The following is a 12,054-nucleotide window of genomic DNA, read 5'->3' as shown; positions in this document are numbered from 1 at the left end:
GATTAGAGCGTGGTTTTGTGCAAATTGTGCAAAAAAGAATTTGCCTACCACCGAAGCACATCAAGCCTGCGGTACCCCCTGAATGCAAAGCATGTTGCAGCGAGCACAGAAACCGCCGGAGCTGTTAGTGCGAGCAGTCCTGGTCCGAGTACGAGCAAGCGGCGCCGGCAACCCACACTGGAGCAAATGAAGCAAAATGTGGCTTCTTGTGGCAAATATTGTTATACCATTAAACTGCGATTAATTGAGATTAATTAATCACAAAGCCTCTAATTAATTAGGTGAATTTTTTTAATCGAGTCCCACCCCTAGTATTTATATTTATATTGGATGTGTATTTTATATATAGTCTATGGGAAACTGTCTATCTAATGATTGCAACATCATCTAAAATAATCATTTATCTACAATGATTGAAATTAATGAAATCAATTAAAATTGAAATGAATGATGCTCATGTTTTGTGTTAATGTTTAAATAATGACGGTGGATCTAGTTGAATGTGATAACAATGTGTAGTGGACAGTGGAATAACTATTGGTTTCCGTTTGTGATGACTGCTGACTGAGATAAGGGATGAGATTAAATAGATCCTGGAACTTAGCCTGGTCTGGAGCAGGCTCATCGTGAAGCAGCAGCAGGAGGAGAGAGAGAGAGAGAGAGAGAGAGAGAGAGAGAGAGAGAGAGAGAGAGAGAGAGAGAGAGAGAGAGAGAGAGAGAGAGAGAGATCGGCTGGCGCGCCGCTACCCGCATTTATGTCCCACTAATGGTGCTGATTAGGAGCCTCGCTGCAGGTGCGCGACCGGAAGAAGCGGGGACGTTACTGTTAGAATACAGCGGTGGTGGGGCAGACCTAACCTGCCGGTTACAGATAGAATGTATCCAACACCTACTCTGCTCTGTCCAGCATTAGTGTTTCATAGGCTGCTCTATTCAAATATGCTGCAATGAAAAAAAGCACAGGACTAATGGATCACACTGACATGGACAGACAGACAGACAGACAGACAGACAGGGACAAAGGTCAAAGCTCGAGGTGTTAAAGGAGTATCTCATTGTTCTTTAGCAGTGGGTCCTAGACTTCAACACAGATAAACTGCTGTGTCTGTAGTCACTTGTCTCCATCTAGTGGACAAAATAAGTCATTGCACCCACCTTAGGAAGTAACAACGACCGTCAGTCCTACACTTACAAACCATTAAAAAGCAGTGATTTTGACCTCAAATCAAATGGAAATGAAATCAATAGAACCCAACGACTATTGTTAGCAGAAGTAAAGTTTTTTTTTTTTTGTTTTTTTTTGTTCTATTCCACAAAGGGCCGAGTGGCCGAAGGTTTTCTTTCGAGCCGAGCAGCAGCACAACAGACTTGACTCATTTCATCAGCTGATCCCAGTCTTCAGACAGCTGATTGGTCAGACTGCGTGCTCTTGATCGGTCCGAGGAAAAAACCTGCAGCCACACGGCCCTTTTTGGGAATAGTTTGGACGTGCCTCTGCTAGAATGAAATGCATTCCGTGGCACCTGCCCCCCTTTCTCTCTGTCTTCAGCATTTACTTATTTATTTATTCTTTTATTCCTTCATTTATTTATTTGTTGGTTTGTTCTTGTAGCTGTTTAAATGATTTGTTCATCCTCATGTCTGGTGATTACAGTTATCCATATATCATTAAGGAATGTTTCACATGCAGTATTTTATGTCTGCCCTTTTCCTGCAGTAGCTTTTTCAATGTTTAAACCTTTTGTTTCTCAAATAAATGAGTTGAAGAAAAGACAGTGCCTTTGTGTTTTTCACTTTTTTGTAACCCTTTCTATGTCAGTCTTATGTTAACAGACTTCAAGGCGTTGTCCTTTGTAGCAAAAATATTTATTTAAAACATGACGGTAAACAACAACACAACAACAAATGAGTGAACAATAAAGAGCAATGGCTGTCAAAGCGGATAAGTGGTCTTGTGTAATAGTCAGTACGCTTACGGGACCCAAATGATTATTTTCTCCCTGTCTTCTGCTTTTATGGCTCCAATGTTTCACGGGATCTCGAGCGTTTCTCCATACAGGCCTGTAACAGCCTCCAAACCGCTCACTTGGAGGAGGAGCGCAGCGATGAGGAGGACACATGCAACAAGTGCATCCCTGCGACTCTTTCAGATCCTCAGTCTGTTCGCCCGGTTCTTTGTTGGAAGCCCAAGAACGGTCCGAAGCAATCTTCAGTTCACAGTCAAAGTATTTATTGAGGTCACATATAAAGTAATACAGCGCTGGTCTCAGACTGACAGAGCTCCCGCAGGATCTCCGCCAGAATGAGCATAGTCGTCAGACAAAAGTTCACATTTATCATGTTGGGTTTGACCAAACCCTGTACAATAATCAGATATACGTTACAGAATATAATTGGTCAGTTCCCAAGGCCTGGGCATACCATATCTTGTTCTGGACATGTGATAAACAACCTGTATGAGGGTGTGTTGTGTGAAGCGCGTATCTAAATGCAATGGACATCACAAACAGAGAAGAGGAGACAAGACTGTCAACAACCAGAGTGCCACCTGCCTTTTTGTTATGAGAAGTAGAGAAGTGGCTCTCACCAGTCATGTTATCCTTACGACTCTAGGCTCTGAAAGACATTCATGTTGGTTAAAGATCATGGGATGAAAACACATGAGATGACCTTAAAGGGCCTGATCATTACAGTTTCAGCTCAGTTCCTTCCTTTGTCTCCTCCATGTTTCTGTGGCAGGAAGCTGCTCTTTAGCTTTTCTTGCTTGTGTAGAAAGATGAACGATCAGCCGGCCTGTGAGGAGCCACGTTCCTCTGACGGTCTTTGATTTGAACTTCAGGACCCAGAACTCCTGCGTGGTGACCTGGTCACTGACCAGGTGAGCCTGTGGAGCTCAGTGTGATGCTGCCCTCTGGTGGCTGCAGCAGTCTGTGCTGCTGATGGTTTGTGTGGATTTTCATTGTGATGGTTGACTTTGAAGAGTTGCTGCTGGATGTTGATGTTTGCTTTCTTTCTGTTCATGAAGCTTTATTGAAACAGGAGTCCGTCTCTGCTGGTCTTTAACTGGAACAGCTTCAAATATTCTCACAGCTTCACACCATGTTTTCATTGGTTTGAAGAAAACTGTGCACATCCAGAGTTTTTGAAGACACTGATTGATTTTCTCTTCAGCTCCTGAAATGAATCCAGTGTGAACCATCAGAAATAAAGACAGACTTGCTGCAGCGTTAATGTAAATGATTCAAGTATCAATAAAGGTCCAGTGTGTCAGAGATGGTCAGAACTTTAGAGTCAAACCACTGCCACTGTCCTCCTGGCCTGCTGTCTGGCTCTGGCATCATGCAGAACCCTCAGTGGGGGGACAGTGGGCCATCAGAGTTTGTGGTCGGGGACCTCTCACACCTGGTGTAGAAGGTGTTGAAGCACAGACCTGCTGTTTTGTATATGTTGATATATGTTGTTGTTGTCCTCAGGGATTCTCAGAGACTCCCAATCATGACACTCCATGCATCCTGGAGCATGTCAGTTGCTTCTGGAGTCCATCACCTTCCTGTAGTCCTGGATGGTTTAGTCCTCTTCAGGTGCTGTCTCAATGTTGGGACCATCTGTATGATGCAGTGATCTGAGAGTCCAGGACACTCACAAGGACGATGGACGAGATTTCTCTCTGGATACTGGAGTAATGTTGATGTGTTTTTACTACCTCCAGCTGTTGGTGGTGTAAAAACATGTCGCTGTTGTTATCTGTCGCAATCTGAGCGTTTTCTGTCTTTTGACAACAGAAATCCATGTTGGTGTCTGTTGAGTTTCTTGTGAAAATCGACAAAATGAGCGTCTGAAAACACATAAAGACGCCTCGACCGTGTCATGAAATTGCTGCCACTGTAAAATAAACATTTCCAGTTGAGGTCATTCAGTCTGTGAAGGAGTTTTGAGTCTGAACGAGCTGCAGTGACTTTTAGTGTTGTTCTTTTTATGCAATGCAGGAATGGACTTCAGGGCCCGACTGAACCTCCTGACGTCTGTCTTCAGAGGACAGATGGACCATCACTGTGGGAGAGGAGGCGTCTGGACTGTCCTGCAGTACTGACGGTCCACCTCACGTAAATACACCAACACTAAACGACTGCTTGGATTCAGGAATGAACCGTCTCCTGCAGACATGCTTGATTTAAAGCTTGGATTTTGTAGACTTGGTCAGCTGTGTTAGTGTTTTCTTTGCTTCTTCTTTTAATGAGCGTAGATTGAAAAATAGACGCTAAGTGCACCCATAAAGTCCACCTCTCTGTTTACAGGGAACTTTCAAGGTAAATTTGCTGCTTTTATCCGGAAAAAATATGGCTAAACTGAAAAATGAATGTCCTGTTCGACGTATGGTTGATTGCCTTAATATATGATGAAATTATGTCTTCAGTGGGTCATCACATACAGATTAAGTCCATATGACTTCTCACTTTTTATGATTAAGACTAAACTAAGTACTCAGATTAAGACTAACCCGTCATATAAACTGAGTTGTTTTACATCCAGAATAGTTTGTTCCCATTTCAGACTTCCTCATGTCACATGCTCTTCATGCTGCTGCACCTTTAAACCTTCCTGTTAAAACCCCTGATGATAAAAACAGCTGATGCAGCGAGTGTGCTGCCTGGACATCTGAAACATCTCATCTTTGGAAACTGTCTTCATGTTGCTGCTGCAAATCATCCAAACCTTTCACACTTCAGGGCTTGAACCCAGGAGGCTCCAGCGTCACGCTGAAAAATCCTGATTTGCTGCCAGTAAAAATGCAGTGAAGCAACTCATTAACTGATTGTTTTCAAGCTCTAATTTTTCAATTCATGTTTTTATTTTCATGGAATTCCTGGAAGGAGTCGAAATCCCACATTTGAGTTTCCTGAATGTGTTTGATGCAGAATTAATATCCTGTTAATTTTCTCCATGTTATGCTCAGAATTTGAAGCCTCCTCTTTAAATCTGTAAATCGGTGCTCCACATGTGTGTTTGGCCTTCAGAAGTGACTGATGAACGTCTCAAAGCCTGATGCCTCCAGCGTCAGTGCTGAAACACCGACTCTAACCCTGCATGTGAATCAGGAGTTTGCATCTTGTTGGTGTACTTTCCGCTCAGTTTGTTGCGTGTACGCTGTGAAGTGGAGTTTTGTTGCGCTCATCGATTAGCGAATGGCTCCTTCCACCTTTTGCTTTTTGTGACGTGCTACAAGTTTCCCAGCAGAGCGACGTTCTCATTGAAATCCACTGAAAACTGATCAGTTCACATGTAAAAAAGGATTCAGTTTCATTGTTTTTTAAAAACGTTTTGTCTCTGATTGTAAGGGAACATTTGTGCCTCATAAAGGTACAACATGGCGTGTGGCTCCAGCTGTAGCTCATTGGCTAACAGTTCAGCACCTTCGCAGCAAGTACATTGTTGTACCTGGATATAAAGGTGCTTTTTATCACTCGGGGTGCAGAAATGTTCTTTCAGAGGTAACAGACAAGAAAGAGCAAAGATGTCTCATCATCCTGAGTCATTAACACAGAAATGAATTCCAGTGGAAGACACGATGGCGCTAACATGCTTCCTTCCTGACAACACTGGACAAAAGTCCAATCTGACGGCCACTAGTGTGTTTGATGAGACCCCAAATCTCACAAACCTGTAAACTTCAATCACTTGTAGAGTCACAGTCACATACAAAACACAGCAGGTGTTGGTTTCTGATGAAAAAATACTCAAATCTGAAGAGAGAGAAGCACACAGACAGTCTCAGCAGTCGAAGAGGAGAGGCTCTTTTCCAGCTGTTCATTGCTTTGTTTATCTTTGGTTCATATCATGAAGTCGATTGACTCCATCTGACGTCTGCAGCTCTGTTCCTTTTGCTGCTACACAGCTAAAATAACCCACAGAGCGACTCTGTCATGTCGTCCGATCATCATCAGAAGCAGCCGGACCAGCTGTCTTTGCAGCTGAAGCGTCCCAAACCAATGAAGCAGCTTCAAACAGACCTGCAAGTTCGGGCTTGTCGGCCAGTTTGATCACTTTTGTTGGTGTAAACTGGTTTCTCCATTTGGGCGAGTGTTTAAACTTTACTTTCACTTCCTGCCTTCGGTGTGTCGCAGTTTGTTTTCTCCTCTGAAGCTCCAGCTGAAGGTAAAGTAACTCGTTTCAGGTGTTTTTTAGTCAAGCTGTCGTTAGCTTAGCTTCAGCACAAACGGCATTGATCTGCAGCTCCGTCCATTGTTTCTCCTAACTGTGAGTTTAACTGTGAACTCTGGACGAAGGAGCTGAAAGCAGCTCCGTTAAAAACATTGGCCATGTTGTGTGGATGTTTGTGAGTGTAAACGCTGGAATAAGAGCAGAAGCAGAGCGAGTTGATCCTTAATAGGTGATGTGGAGACAGCAGGAAGGAGCATTCAGAGGGCCGTGAGGAGCTGAAACCTTTTATTTCACAATTCAATCTGTAACTGTGTCACTAAATGAGCTGTCAGAGCTCTGAACTCTCCTCCAACAGCAACGAGTGTCGCTTCTTTTTCTCACTTTGTGCTTCAATGTGATCAAGAATCAAATCAAAGATTCCTCTTTTAATATGACCTGAGAGGGCTTGATTGAGACAGGCTTTTATTTTGAAAGGATCTCTCAGTGGTGGAAAGTAACTAGTTTACTGAAGTAAAGTTATGAAGAGGTACATTCTGGAAGTACTTGTACTTTACTTGAATATTTCTGCTATTTTACATTTCTCCTGTGTAAATATTTGACTTTCTCCTTCACTTATCGATGATCGAGGATCATTCAGGCGTAAAGAAACTTTCAGTCATGTTGAATTTACTGAATATTCCACAAACTGAAGCTTCCTGTCAGATTCAGTCAGTGTGTGTCAGTGGATGTCAACCGTCGTCCAGGCATCAAGTGTGTGTTCACTTCACTTCAGCTTCATGGCGCCATCTAGTGGACTGATAGAAGTACAGCAGCTCGGCCTCACACTGCTGTCTGACTGCATTCAGCTGACACTGATATGAAAGACGAGATCACAGCCAATCAGAGGAGGAGCAGCTGATATTTGGACAGGAGAAACCATGAAAGGATGATTTCAGCTGATGTGCACATGAATGATTTGTGTTTCCTCTCCAGATCAAAGTGTGTGTGAGCTGACGTGAGTTCAGCAGCATGAATCGGTGTGAGGACAGAGAGGAGGGAGTCTGTCCCTCTAAAACCAGTCTGTGTGGGGACGATGACGGCCAGACCGAAGCTCAGAGGTGAGACCAGGATCTCTGACTGTCCAGGACTCGTCTCCATGTCAGAGCACTCGAATCTCTCCACCATCATTATTCACACTCAAAGCTCTGTGTGTGTTGTGTTGAAGACCAGAGCAGCAGGACCCACCAGAGTCTGCTGGACCTGGACCTGGACCTGGACCTGAACCTGAAACTGATCCTGGAGGTGTGTTGATCCTTTTCTTGTTGATAGCTGCTAGTTTCTCCAGCAGCTTCTGAGTCTGAAGAAGAAAAAGTGAATTTCCGTCCCTGGTGGTCTTCCTCTGTGTCTGACAGGATCTATGGGAGAAGAGCCTCTGCTGGACCTGGACCTGAACCTGGACCTGAACCTGAATCTGGACCTGGACCTGAAGCCAGCTGTTTGTCCTTGAAGAGTGAACGGTCGATGGGTCACCTCATTGATTTTAAAGGCGATCGACCGTCTGCTGCCAAGAGGTAAACTGTTAATAACATCAAAATATTACAGATTCTTGTTTGAACTGTTATTTACCCAGAGAAGTTTTTTTTTAAACCTGTTTATTTATTTTCAGCATCGTTCTTCTTCTCATTCGTTTATATCCTCACGTGTGGAAGCTGCCCAGTATAACCAGTCTTCAGCTCTTGACTCCAGTTGAACATTTCCTCCACACACACATTCTGACTGATGACTGCATGAGTATAAAACAGTGACCTGATTGAGGCTAACAGATGCTAACGAAGGCTAACCCTGATTCCACTGAGTTCCTCCATCAAATCAACATGTTGTCAGTCATGTGACAACACAAACACAAACATGTCAGTGATAACAGCTGGACTGAGATCAGCTGCTGTGAAACACAGAATGAAACAACACAGAGAGTCTGAGGAAACACACAGTCTGTTTGTGATTGATGCTGCTGATGGATTCACAAAGTCAAGAACGACACTGACAGCGGCATCATGGCGCCTCACATCAGGCTGGAGTTGTGCCTCTGTGAAGACGTCTGATGCTGCAGGAGGTCAGAGAGAAGACAAAGCTCAAAAATGTGTTGTGTGTCCAACAAGTGGACAAGAACAAATACATGTTGTCCAAGAATAAAAGAAAGAGCCAGAACAACTTCTATGAGCAACAGCTGCACCTGTTTCCTTCATGTAGTCCAGAGAAGAACGTTCCAGCTTTCATTTGAAACACAGCTGGATGTGAAATCACCCTCAGCTTTGCTTTGATCCAGTATTCTCTGCTTCTCTCTTTGCTTTTCTCATGTTTCACTCACTTTATTGTGACTCACTGCCAATTTGTGCTGGACAGGTAGCATCCAGTTAGCTTGTGTGAGCTGTGTGATGCTGTCCACAGTATTATAGGGGTCAATGAGAACTGGAGGGTCTCAACCAGACAAGCTGGTGAACCAACACAGTAAAGTGAAAGCTGCACAGAAATGCAGACTGGACTGTTGATTCACAGTGGGATCAGCAGTACGAGCAACACTTTAATGTCAGTGGAAACCATCTGATTCAATGTTGGAATCAACACTTCAGCTCAAAGGACCTTCAGCTTGTGTTTGTCTCTGTGTGGACGGACATGATGTGAGCTAATTCTTCATGATTCCTCCACAGAGTCCACCAGGAGAGCTCAGAGGTTCCCAATGGTCAGTCTGCCCAGCAGCATCAAACTCACCTGGACTCCATATTTATGGTCTGTACATGTACAACAGCTGCTTTCACATCTGTTCTGTTCACAATAATCTCCATGCTGCACTTTTTAGACCAGTGGACCGTCAGTCTGTCCAACATGGATCTGATGTTTGCTTCCATGATTTCACTTTGTGTCATTCATATCATCTTCTGTTCCAGCTGCTGGAGGAGAACATCGTCTCTTTTGTGAGGAACGAGCTGAAGAAGATCAAGACGGTTCTGAGTCCAGATGACCCAGAATGCTTAGAGAGTCAGGGGGAGGATGAGGATGACGATGCAGAGCAGAGGAGGAGCAGCAGAGAGGCATTTCTGAAGATCACACAGCACTTCCTGAGGAGAATGAAGGAGGAGGAGCTGGCTGAGCGTCTGCAGAGCAGTAAGAGGATTTTTCTAAAGGTTTAACTGCTGGATCAGTGGAACATTCACTGATGTCTCAACAGATGGACCAAAATATGTTTAGACAAGGAAATTAAAATCTCATCTGAACTTTATCAATCACTTATTGATTTGTTTGTTGTGTCTTCATTCAGAACTTTTTGCTCCAGTTTGTCGGCGTCAACTTAAATCTAACCTGAAGGAGAAGTTCCAGTGTGTGTTTGAGGGGATCGCTAAAGCAGGAAAGCGGACCCTCCTGAATCAGATCTACACAGAGCTCTTCATCACAGAGGGAGGGACTGGACAGGTCAATGATGAACATGAGGTCAGACAGATTGAAACAGCATCCAGGAAACCACACGGACCAGAAGCCAGAATCAGATGTGAAGACATCTTTAAACCACCTGGACGAGATGAACCAATCAGAACAGTGATGACAAAGGGAGTGGCTGGCATTGGGAAGACGGTCTTAACACAGAAGTTCACTCTGGACTGGGCTGACGACAAAGCCCACCAGGACATACAGTTCATGTTTCCATTCACGTTCAGAGAGCTGAATGTGCTGAGAGAGAAAAAGTTCAGCTTGGTGGAACTTGTTCATCACTTCTTTCCTGAAACCAAAGAAGCAGGAATCTGCAGGTTTGAAGAGTTCAGGGTTTTGCTCATCCTTGACGGTCTGGATGAGTGTCGACTTCCTCTCGACTTCCACAACAATGAGATCCTGACTGATGTTACAGAGTCCACCTCAGTGGATGTGCTGCTGACAAACCTCATCAGGAGGAAACTGCTTCCCTCTGCTCGCCTCTGGATAACCACACGACCTGCAGCAGCCAATCAGATCCCTCCTGAGTGTGTTGACATGGTGACAGAGGTCAGAGGGTTCACTGATGAACAGAAGGAGGAGTACTTCATGAAGAAATTCACAGATGAGGAGCAGGCCAAGAGAATCATCTCCCACATCAAGACATCACGAAGCCTCCACATCATGTGCCACATCCCGGTCTTCTGCTGGATCACTGCTACAGTTCTGGAGGATGTGATGAAGACCAGAGAGGCAGGAGAACTGCCCAAGACCCTGACTCAGATGTACATCCACTTCCTGGTGGTTCAGTCCAAAGTGAAGAACATGAAGTATGATGGAGGAGCTGAGTCAGATCCTCAGTGGACTCCAAGGAGCAGAAAGATGATTGAGTCTCTGGGAAAACTGGCTTTTGAGCAGCTGCAGAAAGGAAACCTGATCTTCTATGAATCAGACCTGACAGAGTGTGGCATCAATATCAGAGCAGCCTCAGTGTACTCAGGAGTGTTCACACAGATCTTCAAAGAGGAGAGAGGACTGTACCAGGACAAGGTGTTCTGCTTCATCCACCTGAGTGTTCAGGAGTTTCTGGCTGCTCTTCATGTCCATCTGACCTTCATCAAGTCTGGAGTCAATCTGCTGTCAGAAGAACAAACAACCTACCACCATGAATGTGCAGTGTCTAAACTTGTTGTCCAGTTGACAAAAGTCTTCAAAGACAGAGAACCTGAACCAACACATCTCCACCAGAGTGCAGTGGACAAGGCCTTACAGAGTCCAAATGGACACCTGGACTTGTTCCTCCGATTCCTCCTGGGTCTGTCACTGCAGACCAATCAGACTCTCCTACGAGGCCTGCTGACACAGACAGGAAGTGGATCAAAAACCAATCAGGAAACAGTCAAGTACATCAAGAAGAAGATTGAAGAGACACCTTCTGCAGAGAAAAGCATCAATCTGTTCCACTGTCTGAATGAACTGAATGATTGTTCTCTGGTGGATCAGATCCAACAGTCCTTGAGTTCAGGAAGTGTCTCCACAGATGAACTGTCTCCTGCTCAGTGGTCAGCTCTGGTCTTCATCTTACTGTCATCAGAAAAAGGTCTGGACGTGTTTGACCTGAAGAAATTCTCTGCTTCAGAGGAGGCTCTACTGAGGCTGCTGCCAGTGGTCAAAGCCTCCAACAAAGCTCTGTAAGTGCTGAGATAGTGAAGTTTCTTCATCAATAAATACTCTGATATCTAACTTACTGTTTGCATCCTTCCTGTGTCTCTTCAGACTGAGTGGCTGTAACCTCTCAGAGAGAAGCTGTGAAGTTCTGTCTTCAGTCCTCAGATCCCAGTCCTCCAGTCTGAGAGAGCTGGACCTGAATAACAACCTGAAAGATTCAGGAGTGAAGCTGCTGTCTGCTGGACTGGAGGATCCACATTGGAGACTGGAAACTCTCAGGTTAGATCAAGTTACTGTTTGTGTTGACAGATTTAAGTTAGTTCTGTACATTTAGAGATTCATTTAGTTTAAACAGTCTCTCTCGTGTCAGGATTTGAATCTTTTAGTCTACTTTGTTTATTTTCAGATCTCTGACAGATTGATGATTTTGAGTTTGTCAAATGATGATCAGAAATAATTTCCCAGTCTGCAGTTGTAGATCATCTTTTCTGTGCATGTCAGAAAAATGTGTGCACTTGTCTGAATGTGTGAACTAAAAACAAAAATCCCTCAAATTCAAGTTTGAAATATTTTGTGTATCTGTAATTAAAATGTGTGCAGGAATATTTTCCACAGTGAGGTTTCACAAAGTGCAGCATGGGTCATTAAATCTGATGAATTGACTATTGATCAGAGTGCTGAGTCATGGGAAACATGAATTCTGAAAGACTATGAGTCAGCAGTTGAAGTCCAGCACAGAGGCTGTCTCATGTGAAGCTCAGTGGGATGAAGGACAAAACAAATTGG

At 44.1% G+C, this 12,054-nt stretch overlaps 1 protein-coding gene across 1 annotated transcript in view; it reads left to right on the top strand.

The window, feature by feature from the left end:
- The window catches only part of LOC143316313 (uncharacterized), a 242,668-nt gene that overhangs the window by 90,300 nt on the left and 140,314 nt on the right, over nucleotides 1–12,054 (top strand). The window contains exon 2 of the mRNA XM_076724199.1: nucleotides 7,551–7,709. Within this exon, the coding sequence (XP_076580314.1) occupies nucleotides 7,551–7,709 (159 nt within the window). The remainder of the gene's footprint in view (nucleotides 1–7,550; nucleotides 7,710–12,054) is intronic.

This window comes from Chaetodon auriga, chromosome 23, assembly GCF_051107435.1.
Source record: "Chaetodon auriga isolate fChaAug3 chromosome 23, fChaAug3.hap1, whole genome shotgun sequence".
Taxonomy (NCBI): domain Eukaryota; kingdom Metazoa; phylum Chordata; class Actinopteri; order Chaetodontiformes; family Chaetodontidae; genus Chaetodon; species Chaetodon auriga.
This window is presented reverse-complemented; position numbering and strand designations above follow the sequence as displayed.